This window comes from Rousettus aegyptiacus, unplaced genomic scaffold (genome assembly GCF_014176215.1).
Source record: "Rousettus aegyptiacus isolate mRouAeg1 unplaced genomic scaffold, mRouAeg1.p scaffold_m13_p_5, whole genome shotgun sequence".
Lineage (NCBI taxonomy): Eukaryota > Metazoa > Chordata > Mammalia > Chiroptera > Pteropodidae > Rousettus > Rousettus aegyptiacus.
In genome coordinates this window covers 27,982,131-28,008,342 of record NW_023416308.1, presented here as the reverse complement: position 1 = coordinate 28,008,342, position 26,212 = coordinate 27,982,131, and the positions used below count along the sequence as shown (strand labels likewise).

General features: G+C 46.5%; 1 protein-coding gene and 2 long non-coding RNA genes across 6 annotated transcripts in view; 2 read left to right on the top strand and 1 right to left on the bottom strand.

Moving 5' to 3' along the window:
• On the top strand, positions 1-18,674 carry LOC107507815. The gene is made up of 3 exons (XR_001596211.2): positions 1-109; positions 17,900-18,074; positions 18,577-18,674. It is a non-coding gene; the product is annotated as an uncharacterized LOC107507815 (long non-coding RNA).
• KCNJ5 (potassium inwardly rectifying channel subfamily J member 5) overlaps positions 7,744-26,212 on the bottom strand; it is a 29,212-nt gene continuing 10,743 nt past the window's right edge. Inside the window, exons 2-5 of one of the 4 annotated variants that reach the window (XM_036221296.1) lie at positions 18,488-18,595; positions 18,009-18,178; positions 15,021-15,969; positions 11,722-12,082 (exon numbers count right to left, since the gene is read on the bottom strand). In XM_036221296.1, coding sequence (XP_036077189.1) covers positions 11,760-12,082; positions 15,021-15,969; positions 18,009-18,011 — 1,275 coding nt within the window. In that variant the 5' untranslated portion in view covers positions 18,012-18,178; positions 18,488-18,595 and the 3' untranslated portion in view covers positions 11,722-11,759. Of the gene's footprint in view, positions 12,083-15,020; positions 15,970-18,008; positions 18,179-18,487; positions 18,596-21,901; positions 22,698-26,212 lie in introns of those variants that run through there. The other 3 variants (XM_036221297.1, XM_036221295.1, XM_016139152.2) reach the window with 3 other exon arrangements.
• On the top strand, positions 18,665-23,394 carry LOC118602899. The gene is made up of 3 exons (XR_004950966.1): positions 18,665-18,755; positions 22,695-22,912; positions 23,321-23,394. It is a non-coding gene; the product is annotated as an uncharacterized LOC118602899 (long non-coding RNA).

The window sequence follows — 26,212 nt, the reverse complement described above, 5'->3', positions numbered from 1 at the left end:
GTAAAACCCTGAATTAGGACCTTGTGCAATGCCAAGTACAGAGGAGACCAGGTTTGCAGAATGTGCTCAGTGAACCACTGTGGAATAAGACAATGAATGAAAGGCCAAGGTAAGTTGTAGAGAGCAAGAAGCGGGCATGCCGAGGGAGGCCCTCTCAGTCGGGGAGTGCCTCGCTCAGAGGAACAGCTATAAAAATGAAGCTGTCAGGTTCAGGAGAAGAGGTCTACTTAGCTTGGCCCAAAGGATCTTGGAAGGCAAGTAATTAGATGGAAAAGAATGAAATGGTGAAAGAAAAGAGAAGGGCATAGAGGGGCTGGAGGAAAGGTGTAACAGACTGGATGCCTTCATTAGCAGCTGGCTGAAGTGCAGGGTGAACATGAAGGGAGCAAAGGGTGGAAAAAGACTGTTGTTTTCTCTACATGTGACTCCCAATTTAAATGAAAAGGAGCTAATATTTATAGAGATGCCATTTTGAATGGGGTTTTTCCCATGAAATCTCATTTAATTTCCTGACCTTCCATGAGACAGTTAGCATTATTCTACAGCAGAGAGACGCAGGTTGAATTTAGATCTGTCTGGCTGGAAAGGTTTTTTCATTCCCAAAATGGCATGGACACTGAAAGTTCAGACAAAAATGCTTCCTGCATTAGCACTTCCTGCTTCTTTCCTGGGTGGCATTTGAAGATAATGGTGATATGTTAATGCAATTATATGATATTAATATTTGTGCATGGTTTTCTATTTATAATTCTAATTATAAATTAGCGTGTATAATGGTTATTATAATCAACTCAAACTTCAGTATGAAAAAATGAGCTAAGAATTATGAATTAATGGTGTCTCTAGGTCTTGGAGGGGGTATGTATGTCTTGTGTATCTGTGCATAAATGTGTGAATGAAACATTACCATCCATTGGATATTTTCAGGAAACTTGCTGAGGATTTTGCTATAGAAACTTGAAGCACAATAGTCTTGAGAATGGAAGAGTAACAATGGAAATAAAAGGCTCTAACTCGTGACACACAAAGACTATCCTTAAATGAATAAAGTGGAACTATTTGGGACAGTTCATTGAAATCACATCCTAAAGGTGCTTCTGGATTATCTTCCAGAATAGGCTATTCCAGGCATAATAAATGTAAATTAGAGAGGGTGGGATGGAATGAGGGGAAGATATGGAGGAATAAATTTCATATTAATTGTTGATAATTAAAGTTCTCTGCCCAGGATTAATTTCTTAAGATTTCCTCCCTGAGATCTCATACTGCAGAAGCCAGTTGTTTCATCCCATACACCTCCCTACCCACAAGTTTTTTCATTTGACTGTCTTTAGTTGATATGAAAATGCAAATTTGTAAGGAGAATATGGAAATTCACTCTTTTAAGCTAGCTGCATGTCATACATCACAATACAAACCAACAAGATGACATCGAGCTTAAAGGAATGTTTCAAAAATGAAAATAAGGCATTAAAATGTGCAGTGGAAATCAAAAGAAATTGTAAGGATAGAATGTAAAAAGAACTAATTAGGAGAGGAATTCAGAACAATCTAGATTAGGTGCCATGTAAGAAAGAAAGAAAAATAGGCCATATCCAAAGAGAAGAGCAGAGGGTATCCGTGTGAAATGCAGAGATTCTGTCCTTTGAGGATGGGTTCCCTGGTTTGGCCGTCCCGGGATACTGGAATGCTTGGGAGCAAGCAGACCGCTGCAGTGGGAACTCTGAAGGACTTGCTCTGCTTGGGGGGACAGATAAATGAGTACTGTCTCATGTTGCTCAGCCTTGCTATGTTTTCACCTCATGACTCCTCCGTGGGGTCCAAATCCAAACTCATACCAGTTTCCCCCTCTCCACCACCACCATCACCAAAATTTGCTTCCGCTCCAGTGTGGCTAGGATCAAGGAATGACTTGGCCACCTTTTTGGTGCAAGCCAGAGGCTTGGGCATTTGCTAACACTCCCCTGTCCCCAAGATCCCATTATTCGTCTTGCACTTTCTCAAACCCATAGACATCTCTTCAACTCACTGCCACCCGCTTTCTTCGTCCAAGTTACCATCATTTCTCATCCAACTGGTCCTCAGAAGCATACTCTTGCCCCTTCAATTTATTCTCTACTCCTAACCAGATAGCTATTCTAAAAAAATGCAAATCTTTCAGTGGTGTTCCATTACTCTTAAGATAATAAAATCTGTACCACCGTAGTAGCCTTGGTGCAGCCCAGGTCCTGCGGCCCTCCAGCCCTGTCTCCCAGTGCCTTCCCTTCTGCCCCCATTCCCTGCTCTAGCTCCTCTCCTTGGCTTGCTTTTATATATTTCAAAGCATCATTACCCTGCTCACTCAATCTGGATCTTCTCAAAACAATGTTCACTCCTGGAGGTCTTTTTGTCATCCTGATTGAACCTTTCTTATGCTTCAGATTTCACCTCCAACACCACTTCTCCAGACCAGGTAAGTCCCCCTGTTCAATATTTTTTATTCTTTCATTGACCATATACCTCTCATTTAAAGGACAGGCCAAAAGTGTAAGCATACGTTTACCCTGTGTGCAAATTTATTACATTAATGCTTGCTTCCCCCACTGGAATATAAGCTCATTAAAGGCAAGAGCTGTGTCTCTTGCTCATTGTTGGAACTCCAATCCCAAGCATAGTGCCAGGTCCATGGCGTTTTTGCCCGCTGGCATAGGCTCTCACTGAGGATTGCTGAATGATGGGAGTATGCATGAGAGACTTGGGCTGCAGGTTCTGCAGAAATTCCCCCTGCAGACCGACCATAAGCTTCCAGGTGGGAAATGCTGCCTCCCCCTGGCTGCCTGCAGTGATATATGGACAAGAGAGGGCTTCAGGAGGGCCTGCAGGGCAGTGGGCTCTGGACACCAAATCTATAGATGAATGGCTGTGATTCCCTTTCTTTCTTTCTTTCTTTCTTTCTTTCTTTCTTTCTTTCTTTCTTTCTTTCTTTCTTTCTTTTTTTTTTTTTTTTTTTAACTTACAGCATGAAAAAAATCTTGGGAACTCTGTTCACAATTGCAACACAAGAAAAAGGGATATAGATCCAATCTGTGGCTCTGTTTTAGCCAGGAATAACTCAGGAAAATCCTCACAATACTCAAACTTATTCTCTGCATACGATGAACTCTGCACCCATCACAGATGGCAAATGGCTGATGGTACACAGGGTACAGGGTTGCAGGTCAATCGGTTCTCCATAAATTAAAGTGAAGAAAGTGGTAGGCATGGAGGGTGTGTAAAGGTTTTGCCTGGGATTGATACTGTCTTTTAATGGCACGTTTTAAATGTATAAGTCATTAATACTGATTTGATGGCAAATCAGTGATTTTATAGACAAATCTTGCATTTTCAGGCTTTTCTTTCAATAATTTTTCATGAACATATTTATATGTTTTTACCTGGTCCTTTCCTCTAGTAATAAACACCATGGCATTTGTCCGTGTCTGTAAACACATTAAGATGATTGGTGAGCAAGATGAGTCAGAGCAATCATTTCGAACCTGCCATCCAACTTGGCTCTGGATTCCCAGAGGGCAGGGACCATGTCTTATTCAATTCTGTTTCCCCAGCTCCTGGCAGGATGCTCAGAACACAGAAGGTGCTCATTTAATGTTTGCTGAATAAATGAGTGAATGTTTATGAGTTAAGTCTGGCCTAGAAAGGGGGCCTGAAAAGACCCCTGGACACAACCTAATTCTACTCTCCTGAACTCCTCTACCCTGATAAGGTTTGTTTATTTGTTTGTTTGTTTGTTTGTTTTAAATACAACCTTACTGTCATATACAGAGGAGGAAGGAACAGTGAATTTAACCAGGTTGGGGGCTACTATCCTTGGAAGAGTTTTAGAGGGAAAATTCAGCAAACAAGGACCATTATGCAGTGGGAGGTAAGCATGGACGGAGGGCAGAGTGTGGGCCATCTAGGGAGTCCATGACTGAAGTGGGGAAGAGAGATCATGAAGGGGAAAGGTGCTGGGAAGTGGGGTGAGAGCTGGACTTCTCTGAGTGTCACACAACCAATGCCAGTTTCCGAGATGCCATGTGCACATCATACACATGAGCAGTTCCTCAAAGATGCAATTTCCTTTTTAAAGTGGAAACTTTAAAGGCTTTGAAAAGAGCCTAGTTTTCTCTTGCAGATAGTGCCTGGAAGTGTCGCAATGAAAGGAGCCTGCTATCTATTTGAAACAAATGTGGAATGAACTGTCAAGGTCAGTGCTATACAGCAGGAAGGCTTTCGGAATATTCCAAGAAGCCCGAGTGCGGCATGACAACCCGCATGTTGTAGGTGGCTCAGTGAGGCTGTTGCCAGGCATAGGTGAGAAATGCTGCAAGTGAGCATGGGGTATGGTTTGTGGGTCTCATAAGTGTCCTCACACAATCCGATCAGCGTCGTGACGTGTAAGAGATATGCAATACTACTTGGAGTGAATTTGTTCAGAATGGCTTGGAAATACCCCTGAGTGTACAACTTGAAAATATTTACAAAGAAGTATTTAGAATCATCTATGGCTTTCAGGCCTTGGAGGCCAAGGTCGGGTACAGCCAGACTGAGCAGCTCAGAAAGTGTCCAATGTGGCTGATAACATGGGGAATGAAAGGGCTGTGCAACTGAGCACGTAACTTCTCAGCGCAGAACTGCACAGGGTCACCCTCTCGTAGCCCTTTCCACTGTTTCTCACTGTACATGGAACAAAGTCCACACTCGCAGCCACGTCTCCCAGTCAGGCAGGGCCGGAACCCCTCTGCGTCCCCTGCCCTTCGTGCTGCGGCCTCTCTGGCCTTCTCTACCCCCTTCTTCCATCTCGGGACTTTTATGTACATGCTGTTCCCTCTGCCCAGACTCAATGCTCCCACCACTCGGCCTGATCAGTTCGTCCCTCCTTATATTTCAGGACTCGGCTCTGTGGCACCTCCTCGGGGAGGCGGGCCCCGTGTACCCTTGCTGTTCTCGACCTCAGCACCCGTGTGTTTTCTCTACAGCCCTTACTGCGAACTCTAATCCTCTTATTTTTGTGTGTGTGTGTTTTTCCCGTCTCTCTCCCTGCACCCCATCAGACAGTAGATTGCATGGCGGCAGAAATCATATCTGCCTTGATCACGGCTGAATCCGTGGTGTGCATTCCTGCTTCTGGCACAGAGAAGGTGCTCAGTGAGTATTTGTTGAATGAAGGAATGTGGAGGAAAATGGAAACAACGAAAAGTCAGAGACCCTTCAGACATCGGGTGGAGTTGGCCCTGTGTTTTCTGATGCAACAAGAAGGCTATTGGAATGCCCAGCAAAGGTCTACGGGGCCTGGAGGAAATGGTCAGGATAGATGGTTATTGGACTAACAGCCAGGTTCTCTTGCTGATGTGGTCCCACCCGGATTCTGGGAGACAAGTGAAGAGGAACAGCTCCCCCACAGAATTCTCTCCTTTTACATGAAAAGGCCATGAGGCCCCCTGAAGACGGGGCTTGTCCACTGGGCAGAATTCTAGTCTGGTGCCTTATCTGACAGGAAGGAGGGTGAGGGCTCCACCAACACACTTCCTGAGTGGGAATGATAGGGAGGTAAACAGGCACGTTTCCATCCATTGGGGTGCAGACTAGGTTCAGCAAACACTCTTTCACTCTTTTCCATCTGCTCCATGGAAGCAGACCCAGCTGGACCTTCCTCTGTGAGGGGAACAGATGGTGGGTGAATTCCTGATTGACTATGGCTGATTGCTTCTTCAAGTTCAGAGAGAAAATGGTCACTGCTGTGAAGGTTTCAATCACACAGGGATAACTGCAGTCTCTTCCATGAGCATGTTTATTTGAGAGGCAATTTGGAATGTGACAATGACATTCGGTGTATACATCAAGGGATCCTAAATATATGTATCTATCACCTTTCTTATTGCCAACAGCCTCACCCCACTCAGCTCTTAGGCTTTTGCCACTTGGTGGAAGAATAAAGCTCAAAGCATATGCCAACATACCCAAATTCTCATTAATTCCTTCTCTGTGATTTAGGATTTTTGTCTCAACTAAGGCAAGGTTATTTGAGTAGCAGCTTTGAGTAAAAGCGAATAGTCCCTTAGAGGAAAAAGTCAGCAATATTTCTGTGTCTGAAACTCCTCCTAGACATTTACTTGTCATAAAGAAATCAACACGCTTTATGGCTGGCATCTAACAGGGTCTATTGGGACATCCAGGGTATGTGTTGCAGGCTGGTCCTCTGACTGGCACAAGCAAAGTCTGGACATTTGGGGCCAGGGTGGGTTTGCTGGGGGTAATGTTCAGATTTTTGCTTTTTATTAGAAATGTATGTATAGTACTCCTTCCCCAAATTGCAATCCAGGCTTGATCAGCAAACATGTCCGTTGAGGGGACCACTTCTTCCCTTGTGATTTTGTGTCTTCCTTCTGGTAGTGAACAATATTTGTAGTGCAATCCGCAGCCAAGAGGCTTCCTTCCAGGCAAAGAGCCAACCACTCCCAGAGCCTCCTGCCTCTGCGTACATTTGTATTTCATATCAGCGCTGTGGAAGCGACTTCACCCTCAGTATTCCCAGGTTCTTTTGCCCCAGTGCTAGTCTAGAGCCCCTGCATCTGATTTGCCCTAGGTTTTAGACACTAATCTTTTTATGCCTTGCTATAAACTGAACGTGCGTCCCCCCAAATCCATGTGTTGAAACGCTACCCCTAATGTGGTAGTATTAGGAGGTGGAGCCTTTGCAAAGTGGTTAGGTCATGAGGGTGGAACCCTCTTAAATGGGATTTGCACCCTTATAAAAGAGGCCCTAGAGAGCTCCTTCACCCCTTCCACCGTGTGAGGACACAGTGAGAAGATGTCCATCTATGAAGCAGGAAGCAGGAAGCAGGCCTTCACCAGGCACTGAATCCGCTGGTACCTTTATTTTGGACTTTCCAGCCTCCGGAACTGTGAGATATAAATGTTTGCCATTTAAACAGCCTGGAAGGACTGAGACATACCTGGTTACCATGCCTGGGCCACTGGGTTGGAACCTCCCACACATGTCAGGGCCATGCTGCCTTTCACAGCTTAAACTAGTGCTCCCCGTGCTAAGTCCAAGCCCCATGAGCTGTTTCATCCTTTCGGAATGGTTTAAGGGAGGGATCTTCAGTTAACCTCTTGCGAATCTAAACTGATCAATTCTCAGTGGGTCAACTAGAGCAGAAGGGACACCAATCTGAATTCCTCTCCTACTAATGACATTTTCAACAAAGAGTTTTGGCCTTCACTTGCAAAATGCCAAAGGTTTTTTTCCCGATATTAGACATCACAGCTTCCTCTGCTCTCTCTGCATTATTCTGTAATATTAATCATTTTTCTAGTTAATGCCACGAATGCAGACTGCCAGTCCAGGGGCTCCCTAAAGTGGTTATTTTTAGTTACTTATGACTTAGGTAATGTCATTTCTGTATATTTAACATTAAAGAATGTGTGGAAATTATTTGGGGGGAGGGAATGAATGAGATATTATGAGAATCCACACTGCCTACGTTCTCAGAAAGTCTTGTTCCTGTGCCCACACTGCCCGCAGAAGCTGCACGGACTCCTGGTCCAGCTCTCCTCATCTAGTTTCCTCCTCACCTTCACCCACACTCACCCTGACACTGGTCTAAAGTCTGCTATCGTGCTTTTAGACGGATGAAAACAAGAAGCTCCTGCTTGCTTAAACTGGCAGTCCATTTCAATGGGAAGCCACTAGCCATGTGTTTAAGATGAGAAAGAGTTCAGTAAGATCAAATCCACTTTATTGGATGAATTTTTAAGAGTGCAGTGGTGTTCTTTATAGTAAGAAGACTGACAAATCCTACACAGGGAGAAAGATTTGACATGGCAGTTTAGGCAGATGTCGTTAGCAAAAACCAAGCCAAGCGGAACAACTGGCTTCTTCCTGAAAGCAATAATTCCTCATCTAATCTGTCTTTGCAGCTCATTAATTCCCTGGTAATCAGAGAAAGGTGTTTCCCAATTATCCTGCCACAGGAGAACCCGCTGGTAGGTAGAAGCTAAAGCTCTATGGCACAGCACAGCACACAAACGGGCTATATGAGGAGGTGGGGTGTCCTTATTCCCATTGTCCAAGCTCGGGGAGATGCCCCAGGGGTGGGTGTTATGCAAAATGATGGCCCATCTGTGCTTGTTTGGGAGGAGTTTGGCACCTATCATTATCTGTGGCCTTGGGGAAGCTAACTTATCTGAACCTCAGTTGTCTCCTTCATAACAAAGGGTTTCTAAGTGCTTCTCTGCAGTGTTTCTGAGAATTAAATACAAGCATCCAAGCGAAGTGCTAAAATTACTGCTGGGAACACAGTAGGTGCCCAGTAAATAGTATTTGTGCAGAGATGTATTCAGGGTGTATTCTTAGGAAATAAAAGGCCAGTTGCCTTTTTTTTTTTTTTCTGATTTTGGAAACTTTAATACAAAAAAATTCTAGGACTCTCAACTCACAAGAGACACATAGTTGAGGCCTGCTGGAAGTCAGGACATGGGAAAGTAATGTGAAAGAAGGTTCCCAGCTGTTACACATCATGAGCAAGAAGGGTTCTCCCCAGACAGACCAGGGCTCTTTCTCCTCCATTATGGGCAACTGCTCAAGCCATCATCACAAAGCAGCAAAAGGAAATGACAGGAAGTGGGCTCCGACTGCACACCCAGGGTGACATCTGAACCATGGACAACCATTCAACTATTCTACCATCCTTTAGGCAATGGCGTCAACACCTGTCAGGTGTCAGATTGATGGAAAGAGGAGAATTAGTGGGCACTTACTTTCTTCTGAGTTCATGGGGCCTTTCCCTAAAAGGGAATGTTTGTTCTCAGAAAGAAAGGACATAGATGCTAAGGCAGGAATTTAGCTCCCATTGCTTTCAAGGTCTGACCAGGGAGATAATGCTTTGGGATTGGGGAGATGTTGAGGCCTGTGGGAATTATGAGTGGCCTCACTTTACTACCTGGCTCAATAATCTGTGGCCCGTTGGAAGTGATGGGTAGATTCTGAGGCATGCAACTCAGGGCTGTGACCTACAGTGGTGTGTGTACAGGCACAATGTTTTTTAAGTGACCAATTGAAGCTCTGTTCCTCATCAGACTTTACATTTAGTAAGACCATGTTTATATAAGAACTTCCAGGAAATGATTTGAAGAGGTTTTCAAGCTTTAGTTGGATCAACTGGTCATGAAGAAGGATTTCCTAGGAATATGAGAGGCAGTCTTCTTGCATTTCCATGAGAGAAAACAGCTAATATGCACACTCAGATTAGTGTGTGACTAAGCACAGTACACGTGGCCTCTGGACTATCACGGAGCTTTAGAATAGGACTGCATTGATCTCTTCCTCTTCTGTAGCCTTTACAGCTTCTGTAGTTGGCCAAGAGATACGATTTGGGTTCATGGCGGCCACTGCAGTGTTGAACTGGAGAGCCACTTGCTTGGCTGGTTGGGAGACATTTAGAATCATAAACTGAGATAAGTGTGAAACAGGCCCCAGGCCCCAGCCAGCTACAAGGCTACCCTCCCCTGTAGTTTCCCCAGTCCTTGCTTATCTGCCTCTCTGAGGGCTCTAGCCTGCAGGCATTGATTGGTTTGACTAAGGCAGGTTTTAGATCCATCTGAGGGCAAAGAAATAGTCCTGCTGGGCAAGCCCTGGATCTGCTGGGCCTGCGGTGAGTACCGGCACTGAGTTCCAGCTGCAGCTCCTCACCCCACAAGGCATCCAGTCTCAGTAATGGGCTTTATAAGATTCTTGATTACATGCAGTTCCATACCTGGTTGCTATAGGCTGCCTGCTTCCATTTCCCTTGAGGGCAGTCCTTCCCCTAACCGCCCCACAAGACCTGCTTCACCACAGAAGGAAGCCTGAAACTTCACTCAGTGACAGTCCCCTGGGGAGGATCCCAGCTTGCTCGCTGTTTCCCTGTGCCCATCTGTCAAGATCCAGCCCATGTACCCAAGCTTGCCCTGAAGATGGCAGTCCATGAGAGGTTGATCTCCATCTCAGGCTGCCTGCCTCCTCTTCTCCTCTGCCCCAGAACCTAGAAGACACAGCCTGAAGGAACCTGAGCCTGAGATCCAAACACAATTCCCTTTGTTCTGCCTCAATGTTCTGTCTCACTGTGGCTTTGCTTTTACTCACGGGGAAGGTGCTTCACATTTGGGGCGGAAAATGTTCCATTTTCAAAAGCCAGTTGAGAGCTGTGAAAATTGAGACCTCTATAATTTTGTGGCCAGGGAATATCGGAAACCTCTCTCCAGGTCCAAGTCAGCTAGTCAGAAGCCTGTTTGCCTCGACATGATCAGACATTCTCCATCCACTGACAGGAAAATCTGCGCTATGCATCTGTCCATCCTCTTTCTGTGCCATCTATACTGAAAAAGAAAAGCCCTCTGAAGCTGTCAGTTTTAAGGCTCTTCTCTGCTCTTTTTTCTCTTAACATTCACGCCCTCCCAATTCTCCCACTGATTCCCCTTCCCCTTCCCTGGGCACTATCTGAGCTCTCCCAGCCCAGCAGTCTTTTTAGACACCTGCTTGCCCGCGGGGAGACCCAGGGGCTTTGTGGCACCAGGTGAGAGCTGGTCCAGCCTGGGCTTGAAGGTGAAGCTTCTGGCAGTCACCTCTCACTTTGCCTCACATCCTCTAATTCCCCAGATAACAGAGATGTGCTGAGCCCTGAAGTCAGATACCTCAGAAAGAACTTGTGCCAACGCTTGTTTTAAAATGTTACGTGCTTGCCTTTCTCTTTGTTTCTCTTCCCTCTGTGCCCTCCCTGTTTTGGCACTGACTGGCTCATCTTGGCCTCTGAAACTCAGCTTTCTCTCTTCCTGAATCCACCACAGGCTCTCTGACTGTGAGAGAACACCGCAGCAAAAGTTAAAAGTGCTTTGAGATTCTTGGGCCAAGGTATTAAAAAGAACCAACTTCTGGAGTTCTCCCTCTGTTGGGAGGTACAGGGTACAATGTGATTAGGGGTGGCCTGGAAGTGGCCAAGATAACCATCCGTGTGCTCAGAGGTGATCAGATGTGGTCCAGGTGACTTTCTAAGAGTCGCTTTAAGGAGATCAGTTGTCCAGTAGGCTACATTTGACAGGTAGAACACAGCGGAGGGAAAGCATACACCCTTCAGAGATAGTGACAGAGATCACCAGGGGCCTTGTACTTCACAGCTCCCAATAAGTGGTCATCATTGGTCTCAAATTTGAAAGGAAGTGCCGGCATGACTCCAATCGACCTTAACCCATGAGGTCTGTGAGATCACTCTAGGATGGGGCTTTGAGCTTCCAGGAGGGCAGAATCTCTCCTCTCAGAATCCACAGTGAGCCTTAGGGTGGTAGTAGTGAGAGAAAGGGCTGTGACAGCTCCCTCTAGATGTCAGCCCCTGGAGAGGAGCTGCCAGTTGGTTCGTAGAGAGGTGATTGTGGGCCAGATGACAGAGGTGTATGTGAGGACAAAGGCCACCCTGTAACTTTTATTGTGGGGAAACCCTTCCTGCTCTGGCTCTTGGCCAGTGCTCGCAGAGGCTGGAGGAGAAGAAGGAGCATTGCTGTGGGGGCCCAGGCAATAGGCCACCTGTTTGGAGGAGCCCTGAATAGGGAGCTTCCAAGACTGGATATACTGTTCCTCCCCACAGAGCCTTGATAACTCCTAGGTCCCCCAAACTACCCACTCAGCTAATTCATCCTTTTCATCCTGGCTCTGCAGCATCTGAGCTCATAGACGCCAGGGAAGAAAGGCTGTAGGGACAGCGCAGCCCTTACACTGAGTCCCTGGTCTTCCGGGACCCACTTAGCCTCTCGGGCTCATCCTTTCCATTCTGTTCAGCCTCTGCATCAGGCTCTGCTTTAGCGCAGCTTCCCGGCAGCGGGGTGCTGGGAAGGTACTGGAAGAGCCGGCCTTCCCGCTTCATTTCCGCCAGCTCCTTGGCACAGCAGCTGGGTGTGTTGGTCTCGTAGGTGTCATGGAAGGTATTGTAGTCCACCTCATAGAAGCCTTTTTCCAAGGTGAGGACTGGTGTGAACCGGTGGCCCCAGAGCACCTCTGTATCCATGTATGAGCTCCGTGCTTGGCAAGTCATGCCTGGGGGGAGAAAGGGTGCATGTATCAGGACTGGCCACAGCCATCCATCCAATCATCTAATTATCCATCCATCCATTCATCCATCCAATCATCCATCCATCCATCCATCCACCCATCCATCATCCATCCATTATCCGTTCATCTATTTACCCATCTGATCATTCATCAGGCATTTGCTGACCATCTTCTTTGTGCTAAGCATGATGGAGCTATAAAGCTAAATAAGAAATAGTCCTTGCCCGGAAGGAACGTATTAAAGGTGGAGACAGAAGATTAGAAATCAAATGCAAATGCAAGATTCTGGCATAGGTTTTTAGAGACTGGAGAGGATAATTCTAGAAGAGCTGGAGTGAGGGACATGATTCTTGCAAATAGCATTAGGATCTAGAAGACTGAGACAAGAAAAGAGGCAGGTAAAAAGGTTTGAACAAAGGTAAATTCAGAGAGTGGATACAGAGAAGCTGACAGGCATTTAGAACACATGGGGATTGTTTCAGGTAGATACATATGGGCAGAAGCATCTCTCTCTCTCTCTCTCTCTCTCTCTCTCTCTCTCTCTCTCTCTCTCTCTCTCTCACACACACACACACACACAGCTTGGAGCATGCTCCAATGCCTCCATTCCCTGTCCACTCAGCCCTGGCATGCCTGTGTTATTTTTAGGTGTTGCTTTCTCTCCAGAGAGGGAGAAAAGCTTTGTTTATGGAAGAGGAAGCCTCTGTTCTTAGGGTCACAGGAAAGCTTTCTGATATTTAATCTTCTAGCCAAGGAAGATACGAACATGTGCTCTTCAGAAGCCGACGGAGAAGCTTGCTCCAGCTTTGGCTTTTCTCTGGCAGGGGTCTCATACAAACCAATCCAGGTTAAAGGCTGATTCGCACTCACTTGTGCTCTATGCTAGGCAACCCTGGTACACCCTATACACCATGAGCTCACAGCCTGCTCTCTGCTCTGGAGTGGAGGTGAGGGGCTGTCTGGGTCTGTCTTTGTGACTCAGTCCTTGCCCCTCATTGCCCATCACCAAGTCTCAGCTGAATTGTGGAAGCACAAGCTGGGCACTGATCAGTCTAGACCCAGGAAAGTCAGATGTCTGTACTTTCAGCAGGGACTCACAAAAGAGCTAAACAGTACCTCCACGGAAACCTATGGGACAAGCCGCGGAGGCTCTTCCTGCTTTCCTTCTGACCTCCCTCCTGGGATGTGGCAGTGGGCAAACCTGTAGCTAGAGGTCTCACCTGTGCCCCTGGAGTAGTCCTCTAATGCATTCGGAAAGGACAGAAACTCCTGTAGGTTCTGGATACCGTGCTTTAGCTATGTCATGCCACTTAACCATCCAATCCCGACAACCCTGTCATTTTGTTGACAAGCTAAGCAACTTGCCCCAACTCACACAGGCAGGTTATGCAGAGCTGCTGAATGCACAGCAGAGCTGGGCTTCATGGTGTGGCGATCAAACCATTAAAGTTGCTGAGATCAGGACAGATGTGGACGGTGGTCTCTTTCCCTCATCTCTCTGGTTTCCCTGCAGTCCCAAGGACAGCAGCAAGGGTGCCCCAGGCCAGGAGATGGAAGAAGGTCGACCAGATAGGGCAGGTCAACTGCAGGCCATTGACTTCGAAAGAGACCAGATGAAGGAAGCCAGCTGAGTGGCAGTGAGGGTGGCAGTGAGGGTGGCCGGGGAGTGGTAATGCACAGCTTTCCTATTTGTCCCCATGTGTTTGAACTGACCCTTCCTTTGTGGCCTTAGAGTTGAGCTCCTCCCCCCAGAAGCTCAGCCTGTGTTCTGACCCTGAGCTTGGCACCAAGGGCAGCATGACCTCTGAGCCTCCAGCCCTGCTGGGGGAGGCTTCCAGTATCATGACTGTCCTGGGCCCCAGGGGCTCCCATGACTGCCACCATATGCTGCCTGGTCAGGCTCTGGCCCAGCAGATGGCCAGGCAACCCAGCTGCGCCAGCCCCTGGAGCCCATTCGCACCCCCAGCCAGGCCCCACTGGCTCCGCATGGGAAGGTCTGTGGCTGTGCCCGTCTGACTCTCCCACCCAGCAACCAGCTTCCTGAAAGGTGAAGGTCCCTTTGTGATAGGTCCCTAAGATTTAGGGGGCAGTATGGTGTGGTAGACAAAGCTCTAGATTTGAAAGTGAAAGACTTGGGTATGACCACTTCCCGTGCAGCTGCCCCATGAAGCTTCCACAACTGGGCTTGGATGCACTGTTTTCTGCATGCCCAGTATTCCCTGAGCCAGCCTACCACAGGGAAGCAAGGGGCAGGCTGTTCCAGGAGGTGGGGCTGGAGGGGGGCAGAGGACTAGACAAACCACTCCCACAGATCTAGGGCATAGGTATCTCTTCAAAAAGAGGATTTTGTGAGTTTGGGAATCCTTGATTTTGGGAAATGCTGCTTCCCCTCCTTTCCTCGTGAAGCAATTCACAACATGTAAGATGTCATCAAGTCCTACCATTAAGAAACCAGATCATCTTTGTTTAACCCCCTCTTTCCCAAAGTTATTTGATCACACAACTCTTTTTGGGTAGACACCTGCTTCAAGATGGGTGGGAACAGGTGGTATAGTTTGTTGGAAATGAGTGCTGGCTTTGGGATCCCCCTGCCTTGAGGTGCATCTTGGCTCTACAACTTAGTAGAACTGCTCTTGGATAAATAACTTGCCTTTCTGTGCCTCTGTTTCTTAATCAGTGATATAAGGAACACTATCTTAGAGGGTGTAGGAGAGCATTAAATGAGAAGTCGGGAGAGTTCTGTGAACGTTGCTTGTTGTTATTACTCCATTTTAAATAACAATACTAATCAGAGTACAACTTAGGGGGCGGGGTGGTTGACTGTGTCATCTCAAGATTCTCAGAGGTGAACCTCCATCATCTGGAATTCCAGTAGCCTAAGCTCCTGGGCATGGAAAGGGCCAAGGAGGACGCAGTGTCTTACCTGTTGCCTCCACCATCCCTTCGAGAATGACCACGATTTCAAACTCCTCCTGATCCAGCTGGGCCCTGGACATCTCCCAGAAAGGGCTCTTCTCATTGATCTCGTGGGAGATGGTAAGTGGCGACACCAGGAAGAGACGGTCATCCCCCGTGTCAAAACCCACGTTAATGTCCGTTTGGTTCAGAGGGATGAATTCCCCTTCTTTGGTCTGTCGGGACTTGATGAGCTTGGCGCGGATGGAGGCCTCTACGATGTGGGAGTTGCGAAGGTCACCCACCCGGAACATGAGGCAGAGCTTCTCATCCCGCATGGAGATGACCGCGTTGTTGGAAAACATGAGGGTCTCTGCTCTCTTCTTCGGCTGGCTGATCTTGACAAACATGCAGCCCACCATGAAGGCATTGACGATGGAGCCAAGGATGGCCTGGACCAAGAGGAGTATGATCCCCTCTGGACACTTCTCTGTGATCACCCGAAAGCCGTACCCGATGGTGGTTTCGGTCTCAATGGAGAACAGGAAGGCGGACACGAAGCCACTGAGGTTTTCGACACAGGGAATCCACTCTTGGTCACCGACGTGGTCCAGATCACCCCGAATATAAGCAATGAGCCACCAAATGAAACCGAAGAACAGCCAAGTGACGGTGTAGACCATGGTGAAGACAAGCAGGTTGAAGCGCCACTTGAGGTCCACCAGCGTGGTGAAGAGGTCGCTCAGGTACCGGTAGGTCTCCTGGACGTTGCCGTGGTGGACGTTGCACTTGCCGCTCTTCTCCATGTAGCGCTGGCGGGGCTTCTTGCCTTCCGCCAGCAGGCGGGTGCGGTCTGTGGCGATGGGGATGTAATCGCGAGCCTGTTTGGGAATCTTCTTAGGGTCCCTGGGAGTGACTCCAATCTCCATATCTTGGTGCATAGCATTCCTAGAATCGCCAGCCATAGCTGGGATTCGCTGAGTTAAAAAAGACATCATCAGTGAGGTGGACTGTTCTGATTGCCGGAAACACAAGACTTCAAGGTCACTCCTACCTCTGGGCTCTAGCAAAGGCCTCTCATCTAGTGTACAGTAGACCAGCCTGGGGAATTCTCAAGGTCAGGGACCATGTTATCTTCTATTATCAGCTGGTATCTGTGGTGACTAGTATAGGGTCCAACATATAATAGAAGCTCAATAGGTGTTTGTTGAATGAATAAATGAACAGTTCCTAGGTGCAATATACATTAAGTGTTTAGAGTTCAAAGAAATCTGGAAGCAATTTTAAAAATAACAACTGCTATAATTTATCAAATGACAACTATAGTCCAGGTATCATACATGGACCGTCATTTGTATCCACCACAATAACGCATCAGAATCAGACCTTGTAATCGCCATCAAATAAATGCTGTATCATTTGCTTATGTGTCATGTTAATTTCTAATGGTCTCTTTCCCTCCATCAGACTATAAGCTCCACAACGGCACAATTTCGTGTCTGTTTTGTTCCCTAATACATTCTAGTACCCAGATCATAGCCTGATACATTTTATGTGCTCAAAAAGTATTTATTGAATAAATGGATAAATAAATAAGAAAACACCCCAAAGAGGTTAAGTGACGCCTGGGACACCAAACAGGTAAGTGGCACAATTGATATTTGGATTCTTGCTCCTCGGGCCCAAAGCCTGTGCTCTTTCCTTGATATTATCACCCTGTCTGCCTTCTTTTTATCTGAGATCTTAGTAACAGACAGAAAGGACAAGGCAGTGTGTATCTGATTCACCGTGTGGTCACTCTCCTATCTGAGAGGGGAGTTTGTGGCTGTCTGAACACTTTCTAATATGACAAATTGCTGGTAGACCCACCATTAAAAATTTTCTTACAGCAATTCGCTGCCCTCTAAGAAACTGATGTGAACGTGCTATTAATGCTCCAAGATTTTCAAAAGGCTGTACACTTATACATGAAATCTAAAAATAAAATCACTCTTATAGATATAGAGAACAGATTGGTGGTTGCCAGAGGTGGGGGGAGGAGGGGTAGAGGGTATGAGGTGAGGGGGTGAGTGAAATGGGGGAAGGGGTCAAAAGATACAAGCTTCCAGGTATATGTCCTGAGGATCTAATGTACAGCATGGTGACTATAGTTAATAATGCTGCATTTTATACTTGAAAGTTGCTAAGAGAGTAGATCTTAAAAGTTCTCATCACAAGAAAAAAATACTGTAACTTTGTGTGGTGATGGCTGATAACTAAACTTATCATGGTGAACATTTTGTAATATAAACATTTATCTAATCATTTTATCATATACATCTAATACAATGTTATCTGTCAATTCTATCTTAATAAAAATTTTTCAAAAGTCCGTAAAATGTTTTTGGAGTATATGCCACACTAAGGAAACACCCAGAAACTTGTAATACTCTGTTTTTCTGACATTCTGCTCATACCCATTTAAAAATGTTTTAAGACACTAATGAGGCTAAGAAAGACCATGAAAATCTCTGCAGCTAATATAGCAACTTAAATTTCTGAGCATTCAGGAGCTAGGCACTGTGCTAGGAATTTTATTTCTATTAGCTCATTTAAAATCTGCACAACAGAGCTATTAGACGAGTATCGTTATTACTCCTCCAATCTTTGGACCAGGAAAATGATGCTCTAGCAGTAAGTGGCTGAGATAGGTTTGGATCTTGGTTTATCTGGCTTCAGCCTGAGGACTCACGACACCCACTGTACACTGGCCTGCGGACCTGGATGTTCTATGGCTCATGCTTAGACTGATGAGCTGCTCCCTCCAGAAAGTGCTATGAGTTTCTGATACTGAGAGTAGTCACTTCCAGGGATATTATCATTCAGCACTTCTTCATCAGCATAAGCAAGCTTGTCTTGGTTTCTTAGGTTCTCACCTTTCCTGGAAACTGTTTCTGTGATAGAACAACCTGGATGAGTGTTCTATACGCCATCAAACCAACTGCCTCATTGACTACACGAGAAAGCTTTCACCCACCATGAAAATTAGATGATGCTGGCAGACCTTCTCCTCTTCTGCCTGGATGGTTGCAGAAATTTCAAGGTAACCTTTAAAATGTCACATTGAAGCGTCATAGGAAGGGCTGTTTGTCTCAGAAATCCATTGCCCGTTTCCCACTCTGCACAGGGCCACCTGCTCTCTGCTCCCTGTCACGACAGTTACAAAGATAAATGAGGGAAGAGCTTGGTGTTGCTTTACAGGATCCCAAGCAGGATTTGGCTGTACTCCTAGGTAGGAGATTTTTTTACTGAAAACGTGATGGAGAATGCCCAGAAACAGTGAGAAATGCTTCGAATCTCAAGGCCCTGTGTGCCCCTGGAGACCTCAGCTATTGGAACCCAGAGAGGGTCTAAAGGAGTGCTGCTGTGGACTCCTCAGGCCCATGAGGTCAGGCAGGGCAGGCACAGTCCCCACAAGGCCTTGGCCAAGGTACCTGGGAAAGCACCTTCTCCTACCTTCAGCTCTTTCGGGAAAACAGCTTTCTGCTGATTTTCTGCACTGTTTCCTTCTTTATTTTTAAACACACTTTCATATGTTCTTGTAGGAGAAGGCCTTGTGCTGTCCTGGAAACAGAAAAAGGTTTTCTAGGACACCTCAGCCCAGATCAGAAAACTTCGTGTATCCGGTGGATAGAAAAAGGAGGTTTACTTCCCATCTGATATTGGGATATGTTCTCCATGAGCACTGCAATCGTCTGCAGAAGCGATTCCTTGCTCAACCTAGGTGAGATCTGGATTCTAGCTCGGCATCCGGCAAACTTGTTCTTTGATTCAAAGAGACAGTCCTAACTGCTACAAGCCCCATTTGCTATTTTCTGCTTGTCCGGCCCTGGGGGCCATTAGGGCAATCCAGGGAAAGAATGTCTGAATACAAAAATAAATATAAGTGTAAACATAGACTCATCAACTCTCTTTGAATTGAAATTTAATGCAAAATTCCATTAACCCTATTTTAAAGATGAAGAAAGAAGCCTAAACATCTAAGTCAATATAGAAACCCCACCCCCCAGTGGGTGATTTGCAGGAAAGGCTTGGAGCTGTAAGGCTTGGAGCCGCTACTGCTCAGGTTTGTGAAAGAGCAAGTGAAATACACATCCTAAAAAAAAAAAAAAATTTCAGTTTCCAGGGCTGTGGGCCCATGAAAAGAATATTTAAGGATGAAGGAGCTTCTTTAGTGAAAATTTCAAGATCTTTGCTATCCATCTATTCAGCAGGTATTAGTCAAGGAACTACAATTCAGCGCCTGTCCAAAGAGCTGGGGATAAAGCAGTGAATAGGATGATGCAGATGCAGCCCTTGAACAGTTTATATTCTGAACCCCTTTGAACCTAGGGGTCTGTGCAGAACTGCCTGTGGAGAGAGAAGCAAAGAAAAAGGCTTTGACCAGGGTGAAGCAAGGCAAGTACCATAGCTGTTCTCTGTAGGACCAGGGAAAGGTACCGACTTGAGCAAATCCTATGAAACCTCATCGAGCCCATCACCGCTCTTCATCTTTCATCCTTCCTGTGTCCCTGAATGGGAAGCTGTGCCAAGATACGATTAAAACTCTCAGGAAAGACGGAGCTTAAAGTCCAGCAAAGTGGTTTAATCTCTTTGATATAAAAACACAAGTGGAGACAGATCAAAAGAGGCAAAATCAAAAGAAGTTGTGTTTTAAATGATACATTAATGAATGTGCCACCCATTTAAACAGACTTCTGTATTAAGAATTCAACCTCCCTCCGCCAATGAAAAATATTCTGTCATGGGGGTGCTCTAGAACAGAGGTCCCCATTCTTTTTGGCATCAGGGACTGGTGCTCCTATGAGAATCTAATGCTTGATGATCTGAAGTGGAGCCGGGGTGATGATGTTAGCACTGGGGAGCAGCTGTAAATGCAAAGGGAGCTTCACTCACTGGCCTGCCACTCAACTCCTGCTATGCGGCCTGGTTCTTTACAGGCCACAGACCAGTACTGGTCAGTGGCCTGGGGGTTGGGGACTCCTGCTCTAGAAAGTCAAGAGTCATGGATGAAGAAGCTTGATAGGAACTGCACTTGGTGGTCAGCCAGGTTTCCTAAAGGGAGCACTGAGCTGGGAGTCTTGTCTTAGACTCAATTTCCCTACTGTAAAAATGGAAATAGCAGGCATCCTTAATGATCTCCTTTTTCTCTTTTATATATTCTGGGTCAAAGTCTTCATTCCTGAGGTTTGGGATATGGGATGAGGTTGGAGGATGAGCAATGGAGAAGGATATATCAGATCTCATACTGAGATATTTGTATACTATTCTATATAGATATAGATGGCTGTACTGGTTGTTAAAATATGAAAATATTCCAAACAGGTTGGTAAATAGGCTGCCGCAATGCCCTCAGAGACCAATCAAGTATATACTGGGTATAGAAAGGTGGAATTCTAATGCTCACAAGATTCCTGCTGCCTCTCTCAGGTATACTCTCCCTGTATGCTCCTCCGGACTTAGAGACGGGACGCTCACTCCCATGAGTAGGTTATGTTATGGCACAGGTGACTTTAAGAAAGGGAGATCAACTGGGGTGAGCCTGACCTAATCAGATAAGCCTTTAAAGTGACTGGGCTTTTCCTGAAGGAGATTTAGAGGCATGAGAGGAATTAGATGAAAGGGAAATTCTCCTTTGCTGCCTTTAAAGATGGATGGGGCCACAGAGCATGGAATGTGGATGACTTCTAAGAGCTGAGGGGAGCCCCTTGCTGACAGCAGCAAGGACACAGGGACCTCAGTCTTATAATCACAAAGAACTAAATCCACAGGAACTTGGAAGAGGCCCTGAATTCCACAGGAGAAGATGGCTTTCTGACATCTGGATTTTAGCCTTGTGACCCTTGAGCAGAGAACACAGTCCTGTCATGACTGGACTTCCCACTTGTGAGCTAATACATTAAGTCTGTGGTCATTTCCTACAGCAGATATAAAACTCTAATACAGTCTAGAAGCGGGAATCAGGTAATGGATAAGCAGGCGAGTGGACTCTGACATCAGATTGCCTAGATCCTTCTTCTATCTTAAGCCCAGGACTTTTGGGGAAGTTATTTCTCTAAGCCCCAGTTATTTTATTTGCAATATGGGGATGAGAATAGTGCCATGCAAAGAGCATTGAAGATTAATTGAAAGGTGCATACACAGTAATTGGGTTACAGAAGCTCTTTTAAGAGGCACTATTGTTATTATTGAGGCCCACTCCAGTGCTTCAAGCAATTCAAGGATGAGAAAGGAGAACCAACAGGTCCCCAGTGTCCACCGTGTGTCACGATCATCTTCATGTCATCATCCCTGGCTTCATGTCATTTGCTCCTGTAAGGGAGGGACTGTCTGCATTTCGCAAAGGGGGAAATAGAAAGAGAGCCTGAATAACTTGCTCAAAGTCACACAGCCCGGGCCGTGGACCTGAGATCCAAACACAGCTCCAGACTCTGGTCGCCACGTGAGAGAGCACTGTCCTTAATATTTTACCTCTGTGGAATCCTGGCTGGATCCCCTTGCTCTTTTTTCCTCAAGAAGCTGGGCCTGAAGAACTTTCTAAAGACTTTCTCTTTGGGCTGGCACAGTGAGGCAGAGACTGTTTTGGAGCTCAGATCTGGGCGTTTCTCCTGCCCCATGACCTGCTTCCTCCGGACAGAACAGCAGAGGTCAGCTCCAGGCTTCCCGGGTCCCTGACGTGATCCTGCCCTGACCCTCAGTGGCAGGAGCATAGGCAAGAGGAACTGGGGAGGTGGCTGGGGACGGGGAGCCCGGAACGCATGCAGCGGGAACAGATTTGCCCCAGAGCACAGCGGGGACAGGGGACCTGGGAGCCTGAGTACCGTGGCCTGGGATCAAGGTCCCAGGTGCCCCGCAGCGAGCCTGGCTTACCGTGACCCTTTGCTCTCAGCAGCCTGTCCCTGGACAAACGGTCCCCTGTGTTGAAAGGGCAGCTCTAGCCGCTTTCCTTTTCTGCCTCTAGTCCCGGGACAGCTGCCACCTTGGAGGTGGGGGAAGAAGCGCAGGCGCATTGCCTTCCCCAAGCCCTGAACAGAGCTGAAAGAGGCCAGGAGGGGTCAGCAAGGGGAGACAGGAGCTCTGAATCTTGAGAGCAAGTGGGGTGGCCCCAAAGCCTGTGTCTGAGCCCCTCTTTGCCAAGGAGAGGTCGCCCCGGGCCAGAGGCCCCAGCCACCCAGAGCCTGTGCCCAAACCACACTGATGGGGTGGCTCCTCCCAGAGGGCCAGACCTGGTTTCCAAGCTGTCAGCGTTACCAACCTTAAAACAACAACAACAACCCCTCTTTTTAGTGCATTCTGAGCTTTAATGGCAAAGAGCTCAGTAGTAATAAATGTTTAAAAACCTGTCAGGTATTTTATTTTAAAACCTAGTCTTTTCGAAGCTATTTGTTCTTATCAACTTAGGTGGGAGCCTATTCTTTAATTCCTGGATGTTTTATGGTTTCGCTTTTTGAATTAGCGTTCAAAAACATATCTAGGTGAGAGTATGTAAGATATTATGTATGCAGAAAGCCCATTGGAAACTGTGACACACAGATTTATTCAGTCAATCAGTAAAATGCTCACGGAACAGTCACTGTACATTTTGCACTATGCTGAGCCCTGGGGATGAGTGGAAGGGGGCGGAACAGCACTTAACCAGCCTTCCTGTGCTTTTCGTTCACAGGATCAAATACAGATTCTGATTCAGTAGGTTCGGGGTTTCCAATAAGGATGGAAAAAGGAGCCACATACTAAACCTGACAAGCTCAGGGGAGGTCTGCGTGGTGGACCTTACAAACTCAGAGACCCAAAGTAACCAGTAGAATGGTATGAAGAAAAAACTTCCTAACGAAAAGGGTGTCATGGTGACCAGGCACATCCTAGGCCTGTAGTTTCCATGAGGTAGGTCAATCTTTTCTTTTTAAAAATTTCTTCAGGTGACATTGGTTAATAAAATCATAGGCTTCAAGTGTACAATTCTATAATACATCATCTGTATATTACATTGTACACTCACTACCCAAAATCAAATCTTCCATCACCCTATATTTGACTCCTCAGCCCCTGCCCGGTAACCACTATACTGTTGTCTGTGCTATGAGTTTTTAATGGTCTGTTTGTCCTGTTCATTCGTAGCTTTCAGTTTTATATCCCCACATATGAGTAAAATCGCATGGTTCTTGACTTTTTCTGTTTGACTTATGTTACTTACCATGATATTCTCAAGATCTAATCTTTACCTTCAGTGAGCTTGTCTATTGTCTTTTCTGAGATAACAGACCTTTGAAATGTCAGCACCATCTTTTCCAGACACCTCAGGGAACAACCACCCACGCTCCTGAGCTGGAAACCACAGAGCCCCTCATTGGTATCTTGTTTCCCACATACCATCTCCGTGTGCTGTGAATGTTAATTATTAACGATCCTGTGGCCACCGATGTAAAAGAAGTATGTGTTTCTCCACTTTGCTTTGTTATCCGATCCCAGAGATTCCCCCCTGTCGCTTTCTCCTGCCCCCTTAATCAACCACCAATGGATTTCATGTAACCCTCCTTATGGTTATAATGTATAAAATAAGCTGCAAAACTGCCATTCTCCAGAATATTTTCTCAATCCATCGAGATTTTGCTTCCCAGCAATTTTCATCAGTTTGGTTCAAATAAACTCATAAAATTTTCTCTACAGATTTGGGTGTTTCTTACATCAACACTAGAGTCAGCATTTTTTTCAAAGAGCTCCAAGTGATGAGGGTGCTTCTGGTCCTCAGTCCAGTCCCCACCCTGGATGCATAGTGTAGTCAGCCGGAAGCTGGATGCCATGCTGAGGCCTATGTTCCAACCCAGAGAACCTGACCCCAGGTGATTCTGACAGACGGCCTAGACTAGGGACCACAGCAATATTTTCTGCCTTAGAGAAGCTCATTTGTTGTGGCCAGTAACACAAAGGCAACCATCAGTGCAACAGAGGCGCCAAGGTGCATTTCTCAAGTGTGCTTGGCCACGGTGGGTGAGAGAGCCAGGGAAGCCTTAGTGAAGAAGGGTGAGAAACTGGGGAGTAGCCCCTCCCCCCCATACTAGTAGCTCGTGTAGGGAACACCCATTATGTGCCATGTCTATCTGTGTTGGGCGCTTTTTAGGCACTCTCATTAAATATGCGAACGAATCTATTAGGTCCATCTTAGTACCTCATTTACAGATCACAAAAGCAGAGTGATTTGCTTAAGGCCACTCAGTTTTAAGTGTCAGGACCAGGTATGTCTAACTCTAAAGCCTCTAAAAGCAGCCACCGCTGCATCTGAGGTTGCTTCTCCTTGCCCCTTGGGTTTGACCAGGTTATCAGTGGTTCTGAGCTTCAGTGGGGTTCAGGCTCCAAAAAGCATGGCCCAGGAGCCACAGATGACACATCCTGATCTGTGTTAGGAAACCGGTTTAAGATTTACTGCTCTGTGCCTGTTGTGCCAGCAGAGCTAGGGCCATCTCCCCTTTCTTCCTGCTGGGGCTGTATCCTGCGCTCACCCGCCTGCTCTCTTCCAGAGCTACCCCGCCTCCTCCCCCATTCATGCTTACAGCTGCTCCTTGACTTTCCAACTACAGCAATATTTGCTTCCACAGGTCCCTAATTGCTCCAAGTACACAGGGTTTCCACATGTCCCAGCTAATATCTGTGGTTCTGGAGTAATCACCGAGTGCCTTATTCACTCTCAGAAATGTCTCTCAACAGTATGGCTCCTTACAAGGCAGAGACCACCAACTAGCGGCCACCAATTTCACTTGTAACAACTCACGGCTGGATTTTCCTCCATCTAAGGTATGTCTGCCTCTGCCAGGAGTGGGGGCAAATACCTTGTCACTCATGAATATTTTAGCTGAGTAGGGTGTGTATGCTGTAGTAACCAGAATCTATGGGGTTGGTGCCAAACTCTGCTGCCTACTAAGAGAGATGAATGGGGTCAATGAATGGAGCTGCTACTTCTTTCAACACAGACACACTGCAAATGCTTATTGATGAGATACTATATTTTTCTTATTTTTATTCAAATGTGAGGTCTTCTTACACCTTCATTTTCACATCTTCGATAGAGGAAAAGATTTTAAAACATGTAAGTATCTTTATTTTAAGAAAACAAATTATATAGACCCATAGTAAATGCAACCAAAACATGCCCTGGGTTTGGGGACACAATAGGGAGTAGTGGGGACTGAGGTGAGCTGAGCACACATGAAGTCATAACGGGGGCCACTGCTACTCAGCTTGAGTTAAGTAAGCTCTGGCCATGTCAGAATGTAGAGCTAGTGCTGCAAGATCCTCCACTTTCTTTTTCCAGAAAAGCTAGAAATGAAGACTTTTAAACATAATTTTCTTTTCTAATGTTACCAACTAATTCAACAATTTTTGAAACACTGAGCTAGCCGAAGAAAATATATCTGTGAGTCAGATTCAGTCTGTCAGCTGCCAATTTATATGCTTCTGGGCTCTTGAGTCGTAGACAGGTTTTTCCTCGCATGCACACGTTGGATTGTACTTTGTGTTATGCTGAGCATGGTGTCAGGAGTCATGGTAATGTCAATAAATCCTCAAAGCTTTCCTGTTTGCACTAATGGGTCTGCCATGAACACAGCCTGTCAGTCCTCAGTGCAAAGGAAACCAAGAGGCCAAATTGGGACTCGCACTGCAGCAGAGAGAGGGCTCAAATGGGCTGCTCCTTCAGTTCCCACCAGCCTGGTTCCCATGGTCCTAATCAGCCCTGTCTCTACGACCACAGCCTTGTCCCCAACACCCCCCAGTCCCCTCTGTCATACAGGTGGCTGCCATGACCCCCTTGTTCTTACAGCGCTTCTCCTGCCTAGCTGCCTTCTTCAATCACACCCCTAGCAAATGTGCTGCAGAGAACAGAGCCTTGGGTGACCACTGCAGTCCTTCATTTCACTGCTCGGGGAGGTGCTTCTCAATGAGGAGAGATTTCTGACTATAAATACTTCAAAGAAGATAGAGGGAGCTCCCTCTCCAGAGGAGGGTGAGTTAGGTCACCGCCCGAGTTGTTTCTGGCTCAGATGAAATGGATGCTGAGTACCAATGATTAGGGCATCCTGGAAAGATAGGACTGAGAAGCTCTGCGAGGGGAGTGGAGGTAGACCACGTATGTTGGTTTTTATGCCTGGGATGCTTCTCACTGTCATGGGCTCATGAGGGCTCAGGGAATGC